Here is a 20,573-nt window from a genome sequence, read left to right on the forward strand (position 1 = left end):
GACAAAAACAACATGTGATGGACAGAATGCAGAACATTGTCATACATTCACCCCAGTACAGAAATCTGGGCCTAAATCCATCGTTTTTTTGCACTCCACACCACCCCAGGTCAGACATGGCCATATGCACTGGGGTGGTGTGGAGTGCAAAAAAACGATGGATTTAGGCCCAGATCTCGTACTGGGGTGAATGTATGACATTGTTCTGCATTCTGTCCATTAACTGTTGTTTTGCATTTGTCACCCCGAGTGGGATGGGTATGCTCAGACGTGAGTCCCATGCTCTCCACACCACTGGAGTCAAGCTATCCTGGCTGAAGACGGCTGATAGCCAGAAACCGGTCCTAGGATGCTTGATTCCGGTCCAGAAAAGACATGGCTTGGCAGTTCGGGCTGAACTGTTCCCATGAGACACAGGGTCAAGGCTGATTTGCATATGGCCATGTCTGAACTGGGGTGGTGTGGAGTGCAAAAAACTATGGATTTAGGCCCAGATCTCTGTACTGGGGTGAATGTATGACATTGTTCTGCATTCTGTCCATCAACTGTTGTTTTGCTTTTGTCACCCCGAGTGGGATGGGTATGCTCAGACGTGAGTCCCATGCTCTCCACACCACTGGAGTCAAGCTATCCTGGCTGAAGACGGCTGATAGCCAGAAACCAGTCCTAGGATGCTTGATCCCGGTCCAGGAAAGACATGACTTGGCAGTTCGGGCTGGACTGTTCCCATGAGGCATAGGGTCAAGGCTGATTTGCATATGGCCATGTCTGAACTGGGGTGGTGTGGAGTGCAAAAAACGATCGATTTAGGCCCAGATCTCTGTACTGGGGTGAATGTATGACATTGTTCTTCATTCTGTCCATCAACTGTTGTTTTGCAATTTTAAATAGGACAGACATGACCCGAGGACATAAGAGTGCTTTACAGCAGTAGCATGATACAAGGGTACAGCAAATTACAATAATTACGTTCAGACATATTACATTGGTAGCTGCAAACAAGACAAAAGCAGCCATTGTACAGGGTTGTACACGGTTCAAGCAATGATTAAGATGGTGATGAGACACTATGAAGGTAGTTTGTCTCCTGGGTAGAGTACTTAGGCATGGTCAAGGGTGATTTACACAGATGTATATCAAATAGGAGGAGCTTGAAGTCCTTTTTGAAGCAGACCATGCAGGTTGTTAGACGAGTAAGGGGTTCCAGATTATTGTGGCATATCAGAGAATGACTGGCTCATGCACCGTTCTCGATTGAAGTTAGGGGGTTCCAAGGGTAAATATTGGGCATTTTTGGAACCCCTATTTGCTCCAGAGATTTTCAGCGCATGGTGTGGAGGGTTATTGCTTCTGGAACTCTCTGCAACAGGACCACCTCCCACCCACCCTGATAGAAGGCGAGCAGGCCCTAGCATGATTCTCTGTTTTACCCAATAGGTCTTAATCTGTGCTCTCCCTTCATTCCACTCTGCAGACATGTCATCTCCATGTAAAGTCACACAGGGCCCTTATAACCAGCTCCTGTGTTGCTTTAGCTGGTCTTTGGATACAGCACATTATGGATGACTCTCTTTTCTCACTTAAATTAGGCCAGCATACCTCAAATTCCATCGAACGGCTACAGGAGTGCCTGATAGGCATTCAGCAGTGCTGATGATGATGAATACATTTGTTTATTTGAGATCATGTTTCTTAAACAATAAATAGTTCAAAAGCCATCATGTAATTGCTTACAATGTACAGGAAATCATGTACACAATACTTTAAATAAATCTCAGCTTAAACTGTACATAGGTTAAACATGTAATTAGGCTGCAAGTGATATGGTACATAGCTGTTTACAAACATTAAAAATCTGGCTAAGGCACATGTTACATCTGATGAAAATTGCATTCTAAATAAAAAATGAAGTGCAACCAATCTTGATCTAATATTATATATTTTTTTAAATAGCCTTTCAAATTTCCAGTCCCAAAGTTAAAATATATTAACGTTCTAAAAGTATGTGGACCTTCGACCAATTTCCTTTGTAAGCCAACTGGCATACGATCCTTGACAACAAGATCGGCCGCCAAAAGCAGACATGATATATGGAACCAAAGGAGCGAGTACATAATAGTGTGTTTGGGAGGTCAGCCAGGTTCAGGGCAAAAAGAGTCGGCCATTACACAACCTTGCAGTAGCCTATGGTTAATGCTGATCTTCTTGGAAAGGCTACCATCGGTGTCCAATTCTACTCTAGCTGAATTTCCACTGTGGAGCTCTTTTAATATCCTAAATCAAGCACCCAGACTTTCCATACTTTCCAATTTGTCCCACAAAAGTTCTCCTTCTACCAGGTCAAAGGCAGCCTGGAAGTCTACAAAACAATTATAGAAAGAGCCTCCAGTTTCTAAGGATTTTTTTGCAGTAGACCATAGGTTAAGGCAGTGATCTATAAAAGAATGCCCTGGCGTAAAGCCTCCCTGTCCCAATGGGATCAGATTCAGCTCTTCATACCATTGTGAGAGTTCCTGGAACAATTCTTTGCTATCAATTTTTGCACACACACCCATTAAACTAATTAATCTATAGTTTTTGGGGTCTGCTGGATCTCCCTTTTTAAAGATTGGTTGTATTATTGCCCCTTTCCACTTTTCAGGATAGGTCAGAGCAGATTTAAATTGTTTAAAAGTATCTCCATAGAATTTTGCCCGTCAGTTTATATTAGTGTTCATTATGAGTTCCAGCAGATTATCCTGTCCTGCGGAACTGTTTAAATATGTTTGCACATTAATATCTCCAATTGCAGATTCTGACAATAAGGAGAGTAATTCGGGGTCGTACTGAAAGTCTTCTTATTTCCCACATTGTCTTTCTCCACATACACTAACGTTAAATGTTCTACTCAACGCAATTCAGATACCATACTTCCTGTTCTTACCTCCCTACAACGTACCAGTTTGCAAAATGTCATCACATCATTGGTTGAAATTATCAACATAATTTCATCCTAATTCCTTGTGTATGCTGACAGATTATTCATTTTCATCCTAGCTTTATTTTTCCTAGAGATTTCTTGGTAGAAGCTGCCATCCATATATGATACATTAGCCCGTTTAATTTTCCTTAACTTGCTTTTCCATTCCTGTCATTGGGCATCAAACTACGGGGACTTTAATATTGAACGTTGGCCCAATATTGGGGGACATTGCACATGAACCATTCTGTTAGAACCGGGGTCTCTAGTTGGCAGGGGTATGTACCCTAGTCCAAGTAGGGACCACCGCTTCCGACCTGGTAGCTTGGCGCAGAGCAGCAAAGGCGTAACTTCAGAGGCAATGTGTAAAGTATTTGTGCAACACACAACGGCGATGACACAGTAAAAACACTCACAAGGGGAACACCACACCAGTTTGGTATAAGAATAAGAATTTCTTTATCTAAAAACTATGCGAGAACCAAAAGCAGGTAAATCCAGCTCCAGGCAAGATCAATAATAAAAAGGATTCCAATTTCCAAGCAAGATCAATAATCAATAAAAATGAATCCAGTTCCCAGGCCTGATCAATAATAAAAAGGATTCCAGTTTCCAAGCAAGATCAATAATCAATAAGAATGAATCCAGTTCCCAGGCCTGATCAAATCACCAAAAGCTCATGTGTCCCAGGCTCCTGATGGTAATGTCTTTCTCACAGTGTCCTTGAATGGCAAAAGTTCACTTGAGGTAGGTTCTTATGGTTAAAATTCACTGTGGGAAGGTTCGTAGGCTAAAGTTCCCTTGTAGCGTAATAAGTGTGCCTCTCATAGAAATGATGTTACCAGCCAAGCACAAAGCTCACACTCCAGGTACCCGGCCAACCCGCACCCCGCCCCCTCACGGCAGCCTGGTTGCACTGAGGCGTTACCTGGGGTGGTGGTTGCGGGCGCGAGGCTCCTCTCCCCCTGGGGCCTCGGGCTCAGCAGGCGCTGCACGGGTGGGGGTCACGGCCACACAGCGCTCCTTTAGCACAGCGCTTAACAGTGCCTCCAAGTCCGGGGCAACGACGGAGCCTCCTGCCACACAGTGCTTCGCTTCTCAGCGCTACACAGCGCGCTCCGGTCCCAGTGGCAGTGACCTCAGGGCCAGTTTCAGATGGCTTGCGCAAGAAGCAGAGGCAATCACAGAGCCCTCGGGAGGATCACGGGGCAAATAGTGCTGTGGGCAGGTACAGCGTTGCAGGGCAAATCTTGAGAGTGTTGTTGCTGTTCCAAAGGGAAGTCTTTAAAACGCTGGGGTCCAAGGACAGGTAGTTTCCTTTAGCTTAAAAAGGGTGCAGTCCCAAAAAGGCAATCATTAAAAGGTTGAAGACTCTTTAAAATGTGGTTCAAAGAAAAGTAGTTCCTTTGGGAAGTTGTGGAGACACTCTGGTGGTGATGTTGCAGTCTCCCATGCAGGGCAGGATCAGCAGACAGTAGGGCAGCTCAGCATGTTGTGGGGCAGCAGTTCCTTGGAGCAGTCAGCCTCCTTCCCAGTGGCAATCCTCTTGCGCAGCAGTCCTCACTCCAGCAGGGATTCTTCCAGGTCCAGCAGTGTAACAAGAATGTGAGGCCAGGACACTCCCTTATATATCTTTCACTCTAAGGGCTAGAAAGTGGTGGAAGTCTCTGGAAGGGTCTGGGGGCAGGGGCTTCTGGAAGAGTCCAGGGAGTTCTGGTATGTTCCCTGCCTTCCCTGACCTAGCTGTCACAGTGACGAGAGACAGGCCGTTAAGGCTACAGTGGGCAGCCCATCACAGCTCATCCCAGGGAGGAAGGTGTGAATCACCACTCCCACCTCCCAACCCAGGCAGGCTATCAGTGTGCAGAGGGATGGGGGGAGTCTGCAGACCCTAATCTCAGTGTAGGCAGGAAAAGGTCCCCTTTATAAAAGTGGGATCTCTAGCGTAGTAATGTCCAAACCCTATATATCATTGGAAAGGGTTCCCCGCCCGAGTCCAACAAGACCAAACATGACAGAAGTTATCCCATAAGGAGAGGTTCACAATATTAGCCTATGGAGAATTAGCCTTACTTCAGTAGCAGGGGCTTGTGGCAGATATGCCAGCCTCACAATGTTTTAGGGGAGAGCACCTGCACCTCAGCACTGTTTAGCAGTGGTGAGGCGCCCAGAGTCCTAAGTCCAATAAAATGTAAGGTAAAAATGGGAGGCAACAAGGGCAAAAATGTAGGGGAGACCACCCTAAGGCTGACAGGTCTAACACATTCCTATTAACTTTCAAACACCTGACTACCGCAATCGTTGTTTGATCATAGTTTTTGATTGGGTTACTACTTGTAGAGGTCAAACTGTCAAGATCAATATGATTTTGCGAATCAATTAATTTTTCAATATGCTGAGTGCTAATTTTCACTGTAAGACGCCTGGTTGGTTACATTTCTTTGGAGTAGTACTCTCTGTGTGGGACATTCTTAGATTATATAGGGCCTTTAGAGGGAGATGATCGCTTCCTCTCTACGTAAGTGGTTGGAAATACCACACTAAGGGGAAGTAGCACGCCTTTCAGCAGTGAATCTCTAGGAATTTCCTAAGACTAAACAGCAGTTAGACCAAGTTCTTCATAGTAGGATGTAATTGGAGAACGGGAATGATGATTTTTTTGTTTTCTCATCTTGTTCCAACCTCCTTCCCATTTGCAGAAGTGAAGAACTTAGAAATCCTGTTTGATAAAATGTTTTCTGTCAACCACAAATTCAGAGTCTGTCAGGCTTTAGACACCTACAAATGCTGGGAAAACGCCATCAGTTTATTCCTATCGAGAGCTTTGGAAGGTTGGTTAGGCCCTGTGTCATGATCAAACTGTATTATTGTAATGTCCTTCATTTCTAAGTTCTGATGTCTTCAGAATATGACTGTTGGATTTGATGCTGGTCTCCAGAAATTCTTCTTTACGGTTGAGAGGTGACCGAACCTGAAGTGTTACTCGTTAAACAAAGAATTCAATTGAAAGCACTCAGCTTGAATCATTGAGCGTTTTCTAGCTCTGGTCCCACTTTCTGTCCCGCTTTGTGGTCTCTTACAGACTAGCCAGACATATACACTTAGCTCCTCAATATTCCTTGACATTTCCTGCTTCAAATGCTCACAATGGGATTGTAACGTATTCTGGGTTCCATGGCCTGTGCTCTAAAATGACCTCCTACTCTCTAGAGTTTTGTACCTTCTCAATGTTCAGACACATGGTTACATTTCACTTTTTGTCATACTTTTATTTATTTTTAATATTTTTAAGTGTAGTAAATCTTCTTCCTTCCTTATTTCATTTTTGCTCCCGGCACCAAGATGGCCCCGTGAATGTTCTCTTTATAGATTATAGTTTTAAAACATTGTAATATTAATAATGTCTACTCCTGATATTCACTTAACCTGATTCGCTGACCTGGAGTAAAGTTTCCAAAGAGTTAACATTATTTCTGGATTTTCTGCAGTCAGTGGATAGGTTTACATCTACCTTACTAACCTCCTTTACATAACTTGAGTGCTGGTTTGTAGTAAATCTGACATTACTCATGCCTGCATAAGTATTCCGGGGTGGTGCTGGTTATTTGTAGCTTTGTCTCAGTATAGAAATTCTATGGCCGGTTCTGCAGATCGTCAACTCTGTTTTTTTTCTCTGCTTTTCTTCTTCTCTCTTACAGGTACGTGAACAGGATAATGGTAATTGACTTGGAGGCTCAGCAGAAGTGGCATTTCCTGTGTGACTCTTGGTTAGCAGCAGACATTGACGACTGCCAGTTGGATAGGGTCTTCCCAGCCGCTTCCCGGGGCGACATCATGTCATTCAGGTAGAATTGACTCTCTCTTGGGGATGAACTCTTTATAAAATCAAACACTTATTTTAAATTGTAATTAACTTTTTAGGTAGCCATTTTCGATTGAAAAAAATAGGCTATGATCTCTGTCTTCCGTCCTTCCTTTTTAGATCTCGGCTAGCATTGGTGCGAACATGCGTAGCTCGCTCAGCAAGATTTAATGATAGCGTTGCTGCGCACATACGCAGCTCGCTCGGCGAGATTTAAAGATTTTGAGTAGTTTCAGTAAAGGGCTTTAAGCCCCGCCCCTCTTTTCCATTTGCTGGCGTCACAGCGTATGCTAAACGGTGGCCAGCCATTGGAAAAGAGCTTTTTATGTCGTGTACTTTTGGCTTTTTCAGACAGCCCACTTGGACGGGCTCGCCTGCTTTCCGTGCGTCGCAAACGATTTCTTATCTTTATGGGGCAATGGGCCATATGTATCAAGCTAATTAGCATTCGCAAAGGCCGAAATTCTGCGAATTTCGGCCTTTGCGAATGCTAATTAGATAAATGGTATGTATCAAACATGTTTGATGCAAAATAAGGAATTGCAAAATTTGCTATTCCTTATTTTGCGATTGCACTTAAGAAATCGCAAATTTTGCGATTCCTTAAATGCAATGTATCAAACAAAAAATATTCAAAAATTGCCATTAAGGATTCGCAAATTACCACCAACTTCTAGTTGGTGGGAAGTTGCGAATTCTTTTCAAAAAGCGTTTTTACAAAAAAACAAAGGTGCCATATGACGCCCATACATGCCCTTAGGGCATGTATGTGCGCCATATGCCCCCAAATGTCTTTTTCAGGGGTGCAGCAGGGTGTTCTTGAGACACCCCTGCACCCATGAAAAAATTCCTAATTTGCGATTAGCAAATTGCTAATCGCAAATTGCACTTTCATTCCTATGGGCCTCCTGGCCCATGGAAATGAATGGGTAATTTGCGATTACCATTTTGGTAATCGCAAATTAGGAATGCTAAGGAATCGCTATTGAAAAGCGATTTTGTAGGGGGGCGTGGCTTGGACGCGAGGCGGAATGGCTGCTTAGACCCGCAGCTCCGCCGACCGAGCGAATAAATCCGGCAATTATCCTGTAAACGGACAGAGATCCCGGACCTCTCCCGCTCAGAAGCCCTGTGGAGTGGCGGGGGTTACTCGCTGGAGGAACGAAAACGAAGCGGGAAGACTGACCGCTCTGAACTAACGCGGGCAGCCTGCGAGTGAAGAGGCGGCCCGAGTCAAGTTGGAAGCCGGGACCTCGCGTGAGCCGAGATCCGGAGGAGAGCAGTGGGGAGCCCGGCGCTACGCGGCCTGCACACCGGGGGCCGGAGGGGGCGCCCAACAACTCCGCACTGAGCTGAAGAACGGTCGCTCCCTCCATGGCTCTGGAGTGACACAAAACGTACTGGATTGCCCGGAGCGGGGGTGCACTGTGAGGCCGGAGAGCTGCGCTACCGTCCTGCTTTGGGGCCGACCCGGTAAGGAGCATAACAGGGGAGGCTGACGACGATCCAAGACCCAGTTGGGTGCGAGGGTGCCATACTTGTGCAGCGGACCCCCCGCGAGGCCAAACTGCGTGGAGGGGCGGGCAGACGCGCCTGAGGCGACCGATACTTTGGCGGCACCCCCCCCCCCCCGTGAATGCACAGACTAGCCCACTGCCCCCTAGGGTCGCTAAACGCTGTGGTGGAAAAACGCTCGTGAATCCCAGGATCTGGGCTCGGCTGCTGGAACCCTGATGTTTTGGCGCGAGACGCCATTTTGTGCCGCCGGACCCTGAGTGGGTTGTTCAGTTGCCGCGACTGGTAAGCGGAGGGCATTCTGGCCACAAACTGCCTGCTATGCAAGCGTGCACAGCTACAACTAACTGCAAGGGCGCTGGAGAAGCCTAGGCTGAGTGGGACACCTCAAGCTGCAGTCCTTGCTAGACGGAGCCAGCGCACGACCAGGTTCTCTGTGATCCCTCCGTCGAGTTCGCCAGGCAAGATGGGGAAACCGGATACGAGACAGCCGAAGATCACCTTTGATAAGACCAAGCAGAGGACGACAGGCCAGGAGCAATCTGAAGACGTGGCGGCCAAAAATGATAGTGGGGGCGCGCAAACTTCTGAAATCAAGTCCATGTTTCAGGAACTTAAAACGAGTCTCCAAGGGATAGATCAAAAGATGGACGACTTGGCGGCCCGTATGGACGGCCTGACCAGGCGCATGGACAAGCAGGATGGCAGGATAGACGTGCTGGAAACGCGTGTGACTGAAACGGAAGAGGGTCATACTGCTATGGACAGGAAAATACGAGGCATGGACAAGGTCTTGACGCTAATCCAACAGAAGAATGAGGACTTGGAAGCCCGCTCAAGACGCAACAACGTCCGCATAACGGGTGTGGCCGAAACGACCAACATTGCAAAAATGGAGGTGTACGTAGAGACCATGATGTCAGAACTATTCGGGACAGGCCTCTCCCAAATGTTCCTGGTCGAAAGGGCGCACAGGACGCTGGGTCCCCAGCCACAACCGGGTGCACCGCCGAGAGCAATCATAGCGCGCATTCTGAACTACAGGGACCGTGACACCATTTTACGCATGGCAAGAGATATAAAGGACCTCCAATACCAGGGTAACCACATCTCGATCTTCCCGGATTTCACCATGCAAGTCCAGGCGGCTAGGAGGGAATTCGTCCCGGCCAAGAAGATCTTCCAGCAAATTGGGACCAAATATTCGCTGATATACCCCGCCAAGCTGAGGGTACAAGACCCAGGCAAACCTTCCTTTTTTGTGGACGCCAAGGCAGCATTGAAATATGCAAAGCAACTATCGCGAGATCACAAGAATCAGCCGGCTCCTGAGGTACCTGAAGAGAGAGCTGTCCTCAGTGACATAGAGTGACGGAGGAGCGAACTTTGAACCATCATTGCTGACACTATGCGATGCAAGGGCCGGGGAGGCCTGCTGAGGGCCTCGGACACTGCAGATCCTCCGTACTAAGATAAGTTGGCCGTTACTGATACATGTAAGGTGTGAGGGGGAGGTCCACACGGGAGCACTGTCTGGCCGGCGCTCGGTCGCCCTGGCATGAGTACAGGGTTAGTGTGCGTAAGACCCCCGTTCCCCGAGGGATGTCTCCCATTGAACTTGAACTATTGCAATGCCTTACAGGGTGTTTGGTGTTTGGGTGGGGGGGGAGGGATAGAATTGCACGACCTGATTGGGGGGTTGGAGCGGGAGGGGGTTGGGGGGGTTTGGGATTGCAGAGCACTGTTGCTAATTGTTTTGTTGAGAGGCTGATGTCACAGGCAGCGAATACCTACACAGTTGCACGAGATAGGCCCCAGAGCACTTTAGGCGCCAGATATTGCATGGTGACTGATCGTGCACGATTGCGTTGTACCCTAGTGCACATGTTGCGGGAGGGAGTGACGCTGCATACTCACAATTCTGACTATGGCTCACGTTAAATTGTTAACCTGGAATGTGCGCGGCTTGAACGATAGGCGTAAGGCCCGGCTGGTGCAAGCCTACTTGCTGCGAAGGAATATTGACATATGTTTTCTGCAGGAGACCCACCTGACTGCCAATGCCGCTGCGATGCTCCGTAGTACCAGATGGGGGGTAACACTGCATGCACCCTACTCCAACTACTCCCGGGGGGTAGCGATACTCATTAGGCGGGGGCTTCACTGGACAACGTCAGAGGTGCAGTTGGATACAGAGGGGAGGTACATCATAGTGGTAGGAACTCTGTGTGGTATGAGGACGATTTTGGTGAATGTGTATGGCCCTAATGATGATAACCCTGAGTTCTATAACGACCTTTGGTACAAAGTACAGACTAAAGGGCAGGCAGCGATAATGTGGGGAGGAGATTACAACGTGGTGCTCTCCGACACGATGGATAGACAGGGTACCGCGAGAGAACACCACCCCAAGGCGGCGGCTACACTATGGGATATCATCTCGGAGGCTCGCCTGATAGACTCCTGGAGAGTACTGCACCCGGGAGCCCGGGAAGGTACTTGTCTAACAATGCACAGAGCCACGTGGTCTAGACTCGATTACTGGCTGCTTTCTGGGGACGTCCATACACTTGTGACAGATGTAACACACCTACCGCGCTCACTGTCCGATCATGCGCCAGTATGTCTTACCCTAGCCACCCCAACACCCTACATCCAACCTTTTAGCTGGAGGTTCCCTTCCAGGGCACTTAGAGACCAGGTATTTAGCCAAGAATTGAGGGTAAAACTGGAGGACTACTTCGAGCTGAACGAGGGGTCGGTGGACTCCCCGGGCACGCTGTGGGAGGCCTGTAAGGTGGTGATAAGGGGGTGCTGCATGTCACTGAAGACAGGTGTACTCCGCTCAATCAGAAGCACCTTGCAAACACTAGAAACTGAACTAGCAGCGCTCGAGGCTCGACTTCAAGAAACACCTACAGACAGAGTGAGGGCTGAGTTTCGCACGAAGCTCACGCAATACCAGGAAGAGGCAGACAGAGAGGTGTCCTTTCTAGCGAAAGATGCGCAGGCACGGCGGTACGGGGAGGGGGATAGGGCAGGCAGGACGCTGGCCAACATGATCCGTGCTCCCAGGGGTGCGGACTATGTGCTAGAGATTAGAGATGAGGGAGGAGACATAGTGAGGGAGCCAAAGGCCATCCTCGGAGTCCTGACGCAATACTACAGCACACTCTACACGTCCAAAATTACGCCTGACGACCAAACTATCACAGACTATCTAGACACAATCGCCCTGGCCTGGTTTAACAACGGGGCCAGACAGTACATGGACCTACCGTTCTCGCAGGAGGACATACGGGCTATAATAATGAGCATGCCGCCTGGTAAAGCGCCTGGACCGGACGGTTTAACGTCCGAGTTTTACAAGGAGTATGTAGATATTCTGGTACCCAAACTATACAGGGTCTTTGAGGAAGCGGTCGAATCAGGGATACTCCCGCAATCCATGCACGAGGCACTGATCATCACCCTACTCAAGCCCGGCAAGGACCCTCTTGAGCCGGACTCATACCGACCCCTCTCGCTCATCAATGTGGACGCCAAGATCTATGCGAAACTGCTGGCTGACCGACTAAAATATATGCTACCGCAGATTGCACTGTCAGACCAGTCGGGTTTCGTCTTGGAGGGATCCACTTCCCATAATCTGAGAGTTCTGTTCGGGTTGCTCCACTACCTTGACCCCAAATCGAAAGCTGCTGCTGCGCTACTTGATGCGACAAAGGCATTCGACTCCCTGGAGTGGAAGTTCCTGTACGCACTCTTTACTAGAATGGGGTTCAGCCCGCTGTTTGCCAGACGTATCGGCGTGCTGTACAATCACCCGACTGCAAGGGTGTGAGTGAATGGGCAGACCTCAGACTCTATTCGGATCACGAGAGGGACGAGACAGGGATGCCCGCTCTCTCCCCTGCTCTTTGCCGTAGCTACGGAGCCGCTTGCAGCATGTATGCGGCAACACCACACCCAGAGGAGCATAGGCTTCACATCACGCGGTCTGCTTATCTCCCTATATGCAGACGACATCACCATCTACATGATGGACCCTGAGACGAATTTCGATCCGCTGATGAGGGAGATGCTTAGATATAGCGGCCTCACTGGGATCAATATTAATTGGTCGAAGTCGACCATGCTGCCACTTACAGATAGCACGGTGAGGTGCCACACGGAATTTCAGATTGACTGGGCCGAGGAGGAAGTAAAATACTTGGGCATTAAAGTAAGCCGCACCGTTCATGACATCTGGCTCTCGAACTTTGGAGTGGCAATAGATTGGCTGGAAGACACTTCCGCTTTCTTTGATGGGTCGCATAGCTCTTGCCAAAATGGTGGTGGTCCCCAAATTCCTGTATTTATTTATAAATATACCTCTGCCGTTAACAATGGCATTTTTCGCCAGGCTCCGGTCTGCGGTCATTGAGTTGATATGGGCGGGTCGGCAACCCAGGGTGGCCTGGAACCTCCTAACTCTCCCGTTCCGGCAGGGTGGTTTAGCTGCGCCAGATTTTGAGCTGTATGCGTACAGTGCACAAGCCCAGTTCCTCTACTACTGGCACCACCCGATTCCGTACCAACCTCACGTAGCTATTGAGATAGACGTGGCGTCTCCATGCCCCATCAAGACGGCGGTATACAAAAAATTCAAGAGACCGCATGAGGACATAGACACGGTGGAGATGGTGCGATGGGCATGGGAGGGCATAGCAAAACGAGCGGGCGTGAGCGACATGTACGCCCCGAGCATGCCACTAGACGGCAACCCCCTGCTGGAACCACTCACGGATGCAGCAGTGGTCCGTAGAGCGAGCGAGAGAGGCCTGAAGGTGGCAGGAGACCTGTACCCGGATGACAACTTTATAGAGATACAGGCCATGACTGACTCTACGACCCCGACGGCCACGGAACTCTTATTGTATTATCAACTGCGGGCTGCGTGCAAACGTAGATACCCGGGCTTCCCAGAGGCACCGCCGACACTAGCGGCACTGGAGGACGTTCTCTCGAATGCATCCTCCCATAAATTGATAACGAGGATCTACAGGGCCACACAGAACACGACACCAGTCCCACACACTGACTCGAGGATGGCCTGGGTGAGGGAGGCGGATATACAAATATCGGAAAAACAATGGACGTTTTGTTGCACGCAACTAGAACACTTCTCCCCAAACTACAGGCTCAGGCTCATACACTTCAATTATCTACACAGAACGTACCGTACGCCCTTGCACCTGGTGAGAATGGGACTGTCAGCTGACGCCTCCTGCTGGAGATGTGGTGAGAGAGAGGCCACCTTTTATCATTTGTCTTGGACGTGTGGCCCGATAGGGGCATACTGGGAGAATGTGTTTCGTACTATGAGTCTGATGATGCATATACCCTTGGGTCCCGACCCATTGTTAGGCCTCCTGGGATTTGTGCTGCCGGTACCGAGTACGTCCAGAAAGCTGGTGGCAATGTTACTCCTGCTTGCCAAGTGGCAGATAGCGCTCAAATGGAAACAAAAGACCCCACCAACGATATCGAGCTGGCTGAAATCTGCCTTGTACTGTAAAAATCAGTTGACGGCGTATTGGGAACTGATGCCACTCCGCTCTAGGCCTGCAGACATTTGGCAGCCGTTGGTGGACTGGCTGGCCCACTCGGAGGGGGATGAAAGTGACTGAGGGCAGTACAGGGGGAACATATAGAGCGGGTGCAGGGGGGTGGGGGAATGGCTCCATGCAGAAAATCAGGGGCTTCTGGCGGCGAGCCTTGTGATCACTTGATGGACACTGATTGGGTTGACCTGTGACAATCTCTCACATGTGTTTATGTTAAATGTTATATATTCATACTATATTGACTGAATGCGACTGTGCACGTATTGCAACCCTGCTATATGAAAGTTGGACATATGCTGCCTGCCTCCGGGTTGTTGGCTAAATAGCGGTGTACAGATTAAGAATACTAATAAAGGTTTTTGAAAAATCAAAAAAAAAAAAAAAAAAAAGCGATTTTGTACATACATACCGTTTTGCGAATTCCAAATAGCGATTCCTTAAAATTCGCTATTTGGAATTCGCTAAACGGAAGTATGATACATATGGCCCTAAGTGTTTAAACACGGCCCCATAAAGACAAGCTCCACCGCATGTTTATTTCTGCATCTCACTTTCACTTTAAAGTGAAGGCGCGATGCAAAAATAAACTGCGACTGCCTGGCGAGCACTTGTTTTACTTTGTGAGCTGCCTGCTGGGATACATAAGGTTATCCACAACATTGTTGGTAGGTATTTGTGAACAGTTGTTGGGTAGATGGTGTGTCTTTGTAGGTAGGTCTTTTTTGTGTGTAGAAATGTGTTGCATTGTTTGCGGTTGTCTTTTGTTTACTTCAAGTGATCATATCTCCTACAGTGGGACTTGCAGAATCGTAGATCTGTGAGTCCCCCTGTTTTTTAAGGCGCACTGCTTGCGAATCTGATCACCTTATGCGCACTCGGTTTCAAACAACTAACACAGCAATATCTCACCGGACTGGTGGTTGCCAGGAGAACACAAGCGGGTCTTGACGTAATCCTAATGCAAAGAATGCCACTTCTCCCAGTTAGAGCCGAAGCTATTGCTGTTGATTTTCGCTTTTCCACGCTTTCATCTGTTCCACTAAGCGGGAATGCCTCCTAGAACTTGTTGAGTCATTACAAAGGAAAGCGTGATTTAAATCTGACCATTAATTAGTGTTGTCTTTTTTATTTCTAAATAATAAAACCTGCCCATGTATATTGTGGCAGGCTGCCCAAGGCCTCAACACAATTGCTGCACCCCCTTGGTACTAATAACTCTATTCTTTGTGAGGACGTAGCAGGCATTCGTGGCCTTGTTATGCTACCACAATTTATTGCGGTTTTCGGCGGTGGGCCTATCTGTGACATATTTAATCGCCCACCTCACTGAATCCTAAAATCCAGCCGAGGTACGCACAAGGAGTGCGACCTTCCTCCTCCCCCGGGGTCCCCATGTTGTGGCGGGAATCTCTAGGATAATGTGATTAGTAAGAGATTTCCACACCCTCGCGAATTAAAGGGTGCGCTTGAGCGAGATGTTTACAGAATGATCTTAGGCCCTTTCTGTAGTGTGCCTGGAACACAGTCACCGAAGCACAACAGAAAATACGGTTGATAAATATTTTTCAAAAGGGGCATTATTTCAGAAAAAGACTTGTCCACGTGCTAGCATGTCCATATAAACTTCTCCACTATTTTTTTTTTATTTGTTATGAGTGTTCACAAATTCCTCAGTCACGAAGTGCGTATGCCAGTCCGCTCCTTTCATACCTGTATCCAGACAGTATGGCAATCTAATGCAGTAAATGTTAAAGACCCCTTTTAACCTAGACGTATGCAGGGGGTGGGGGAGCAGGCTTGTTCTTGGCTTCTTTTCCTAAAGCTGCACATTAATTGTATTACCCTTTACGTCATGCACACGTGCCCTTCCTTTGTCCTAATTCCCCGTGCATTGTTGTCGCCTCACTAAGTGGTACCCTGTCACCCCAGCCCCTCTAGCTTTCCGCTATCAGCATATGCTGATAGCGGAACACAGACACTTTATTATTATTATTGTATTGTCAACTGCAAATAGGCGGCGTTTACAGTAGCGCGACACGAAGGAGGTTAAAGTGGGCATTTCCTCGCGGCCTTTTCTTGTGTGACATAAATTTGAGGTAATTTCTATTTTCTAAACAGAAGAGGTTTTTTTCACCAAAAATATGTGTTTATTTCTGCAGTGCACAACTTGCTTACATGTCGCCTCTGTTTTACTTGTAGCTATTTTATATTAGTTAGTGTTGTTCAGGTCCCCTCACAATGTGTTACTTTGATCGTAGCATTCAACTACTGTTATTTTGCAACTTTCTAAAATATTCGAAAATTCTAAAATATTTTGTAAAGCATGATCGGTGTTTACCATCATACCAAGAAGTGAGACGCAAGTGATCTATATTTTTACATAGCTCTTTGATCCTGTGTATTCTCTTCCGGGTGCACAGGCCTCTGTTCACATTGCACGGGCGGCTACATCTGTATCGGTGTAGGAATTTATACTTTTACTTATGAGAAGACTCACAGTATTTGCATGGATTGGGGACAAATATGCAGGGCTGTTAGTGCTAAAGATTTTGAAAATGGGGTAGTTCTGGTGGGGGCGGAGGTGGCAGAACGGAAGTCCTATCTTACTGAATTGCCAAATTGTACGATACCAAATAATTCACAAGCATTGGAAATGCAATAGGTCTCGCAGCATTAGAGTTAGTGCTTTTAGAATTGTTTATGGGTTTTTTTGTAAATCTTTAGCATTTTTGTTTCCTGTAGCCAATGCTAAAGAATTAAAAAAAAAAAACCATAAACATTTCTAAAAGCTCGAACTCAAATGCTCCGAGACCTATTCCACTGTGTGAGGGTGAGGGGTTGAGGGTGAGTGAGGGTGAGTGAGGGTGGGTGAGGGTGAGTGAGGGTGAGGGGTTGAGGGTGAGTGAGAGTGAGGGTGAGGGTGAGTGAGGGTGAGTAAGGGTGAGGGTGAGGGTGAGTGAGGGTGAGTGTGAGTGAGGGTGAGTGAGGGTGAGTGAGGGTGAGGGTGAGTGAGGGTGAGGGGTTGATGTTGAGGGTGAGGGGTTGAGGGTGAGTGAGGGTGAGTGAGGGGTTGAGGGTGAGTGAGGGTGAGGGTGAGTGAGGGTGAGGGGTTGAGGGTGAGTGAGGGGTTGAGGGTGAGTGAGGGTGAGGGGTTGAGGGTGAGGGGTTGAGGGTGAGTGAGGGTGAGTGAGGGTGAGTGAGGGTGATGGGTTGAGGGTGAGTGAGGGTGAGTGAGGGTGAGTGAGGGTGAGGGTGAGTGAGGGTGAGTGAGGGTGAGTGAGGGTGAGGGGTTGAGGGTGAGTGAGGGTGAGGGTGAGTGAGGGTGAGGGTGAGTGAGGGGTTGAGGGTGAGTGAGGGGTTGAGGGTGAGTGAGGGGTTGAGGGTGAGTGAGGGTGAGGGTGAGTGAGGGTGAGGGGTTGAGGGTGAGTGAGGGACCGCAAAGCTATGGGGGGCAGAAATACCACAGGAGGGGGCTATAGCATAAATACCACTGGGAGTTGATAGAGCGGGAAAACGGCCAGAGATTTGCAGGGCAGAGAGAGCACCACAGCGAGACAGCAAGGTGCGAACTGTGTGAGATATTGTGACCGGCGCACGGTGGGGCATTCCCAGGGTAGAAACGCACTGGGACAGTGGCAGGACAGAGAACCCGCGCGAAGCTGGAATGGCAAGAAGATCTCTGGGGTTGGTATGGGTTGAGTACCACTAAGGCTGGTAGGAGGGGTGTACCACGTGAGACTGGGGAGTGTGAAATAGGAGCAGCTTTGTGAAAAACGCCGGAGGGTGGTCCGTGGAGAATTTGGAGATTATTGAAAGCATGGCGGCGCCCCCAGATATTCTTGTTCTGCGTACAGTGTTGTGGACGCGCAAATAGCCGGAAATCCGTGAATTGCTCACGGCAGCAGCGGCGGTGTTGCAGGACTCCTGCATGGTGCTTGCCAGAACTTGGATAACTTCAGAGAATACGGATAAAGTACATTTCAATGCACGCAGGAGACTCCAGGAAAAGGTGCAAGGCGCACCGAAAATGGAACTGCCTGACAGGATGCAGATTTAGAAGGTCGCGTGCCAAATGCAAATAATTAAGACAGTGTTTGGCCTGTTCTTGTAGTCCTTCTTTAGTTTCCGTGGCTCGCATGCTGGCTGGTCGGCGGCTGCCCCGGAGCATGCTGGGATCGACATGGATGCCTTCGATCTGTTCCGAAAGCTCGGAGCCGGGGCTAAGTTTGACGTGCGACGCTTCAGTGGGGATGCGGAGCGGTTCAAGGTGAGGTCTGCTACGGTTAGGAGCGGAGCTAGAAGTTGGTATATGAATTTTCACTGGCAGTTTTCCGGTAGAGAACTTGGATTGTTTTGAAGGTCTACTCAGTGCACACAGGCGTGCACATCAATTATGTGGCACTGAGTGTGTGAGGGTGCAGTGTGTGTGAGGGTGTAGTATGTGTGAGGGTGCAGGGTGTGTGAGGGTGCAGAGTGTGTGGGCGTAGTGTGTGAGGCCTAAAGTAATTTGAGGCTGCAGTGTGTGTGTGGGCTAAAGTAGTGAGAGGGCGCAGTGTGTGTGTGGCCTAAAGTAGTGTGAGGGCGCAGTGTGTGTGGCCTAAAGTAGTGTGTGGGCTCAGTGTGTGTGTCATAAAGTAGTGTGAGGACGAGTGAGGACGAGTTCCAAGCCTGGTAGAGGAATGTTGGCTCGGTCATATTCCACAGGAGGCGCCCCAGCCAGGCTGGTGGTATGACACCAGCAGATGCAATATTTAGCAATCAGACAGTGTCAGAGAGGAAACGGACAGTCTGGCTGCGAGCAGAAGGCGTCAGAGGCATGGAGTGGGAAATCAACACTGGAGGAGACAGAAGCCCGTGAAGAAAGCACACATGAGATGGAGGAGCAGAAATCCGGAGGAAGAAAGCTTGAGAAAGTTGAAGGATGGAAGGATAGGGAGAAAGATGCAGATAAAGTCAGTGAGGAAGGAAAAAATGGGGAGAACGGAATGGACCTAGAGCAAGAAATACGGAGTTAAAAGGCATAGAGGAGGCTGAGAGCACGTGGCTAACTGAGAACATCTAAGCGGCCGAAAGGGGATAAAGGAGGTGCGAGTGCACGCCGAGGTGAAGGACTGTGCTAGAAGGGAGGGGGAAATGCCAATAGCAGAGGAGCCTGCAGGCTGTTTAAGGCAGATGGTGTCTGCGCGCAAAGTACTGGGCGAGAAGGGAGGGGGAAATTCCAGCAGCAGAGGAGCCTGCAGGCTGTTTACGGGAAATTGCATGAAAAGGGTGGTTCATAACATTCACATTAGAAGAACCACACCAGTCAGCAGAGTAAGACCATCTGCAGCGTCTAAAGACAGGAGTGTAGCCAGCAGCATCAGAGATCAGTTGCACTACTTAGTTGCGTTATGTATTTTAAACATGCACAATTTATATTGGTATGTATGTTAAACGTACACACACTTTATTTTCTTTTACAGCATGACTGCTCATGTGGCTCCACATGGCGCCATCCTTAAAAGTTACCGAACAGTGCGATGGTCGTTAGATGAGTGCCATGCTGAAAGCAAAATGTTTTTAAAAGTTACTGACAGTGCGGTGGCCTTGATATGGGTGCTAAGAGGGGCGGCTTGAGAAACAAGGCAGAGCGCACCATATGGAGAGGGAGGGGGGTGGCAGTGGGAGGGTGATTGATGGGCGGGGCAGTGCTGGGGAAGCCTTTGATGTGGCCTGGCGGCCGTGGAAGCCGGGCCTTTGAAGTGAAGCTAAGCTTCACTTCGAAGGTGTCGGAGGAATGCGGGCGGCTGTGCACGCGCTTTTAAGCTCAATGCGCATGCGCATTGAGCTTAAAAGTCACGGGCACTGCAAGGAATCGCCACGATTCCTTGCAGTGTGGATAAAGAGTGGATGAGCCCCTATAGTCTCGCTTGCTCGATGCGCATGCGCATCGACAGGCGAGACCTAAAAAAGGGGGTGGTAATGGACAGAGTGTCTGAATTAAGCAGAACACTCCTACCCAGTCAACAGATCAGGGCTTGATCCATCACCATTTTTTAGCTCACTGCACCATCCCAGTTCAGAACCTGGCTACATGCAAATTAGTCTGACCCTGGCCCAGTGCATCATGGGAACAGGGCAGACCAAACTACCACCCAATTCTTTTACTGGAAAGGACCAAGCTTCCGGGGACCGGTTTCTGGCATTACAGCCGTCTTCGGCCCGGCTTGCTTGAATCCTGATGGTGCAGTGAGCAAGGGACTCATGTCTGAGCATACCCTTCCACACTCGTAGTGGCCAAAACAATTCAAAAAGGGGGTGGTGATGGACAGAGTGTCTGAATTAAGCAGAACACTCCTACCCAGTCAACAGATCAGGGCTTGATCCATCACCATTTTTTAGCTCACTGCACCATCCCAGTTCAGAACCTGGCTACATGCAAATTAGTCTGACCCTGTCCCAGTGCATCATGGGAACAGGGCAGACCAAACTACCAAGCCAATTCTTTTACTGGAAAGGACCAAGCTTCCGGGGACCGGTTTCTGGCATTACAGCCGTCTTCGGCCCGGCTTGCTTGAATCCTGATGGTGCAGTGAGCAAGGGACTCATGTCTGAGCATACCCTTCCACACTCGTAGTGGCCAAAACAA

General features: G+C 48.7%; 1 protein-coding gene across 4 annotated transcripts in view; it reads left to right on the forward strand.

Annotated features, from left to right (window-relative positions):
- The window catches only part of LOC144798682 (polycystin-1-like protein 3), a 1,031,816-nt gene that overhangs the window by 424,854 nt on the left and 586,389 nt on the right, over positions 1-20,573 (forward strand). For all 4 annotated transcript variants that reach the window (XR_013603613.1, XM_078669668.1, XM_078669669.1 and 1 more), the window contains exon 13: positions 6,658-6,804. Coding sequence is in view for 3 of the 4 variants with exons in the window: in XM_078669668.1 (XP_078525794.1) it covers positions 6,658-6,804 (147 nt within the window). In the remaining variant the exon portion in view is untranslated. The remainder of the gene's footprint in view (positions 1-6,657; positions 6,805-20,573) is intronic.

Source organism: Lissotriton helveticus, chromosome 12 (genome assembly GCF_964261635.1).
Source record: "Lissotriton helveticus chromosome 12, aLisHel1.1, whole genome shotgun sequence".
NCBI lineage: Eukaryota > Metazoa > Chordata > Amphibia > Caudata > Salamandridae > Lissotriton > Lissotriton helveticus.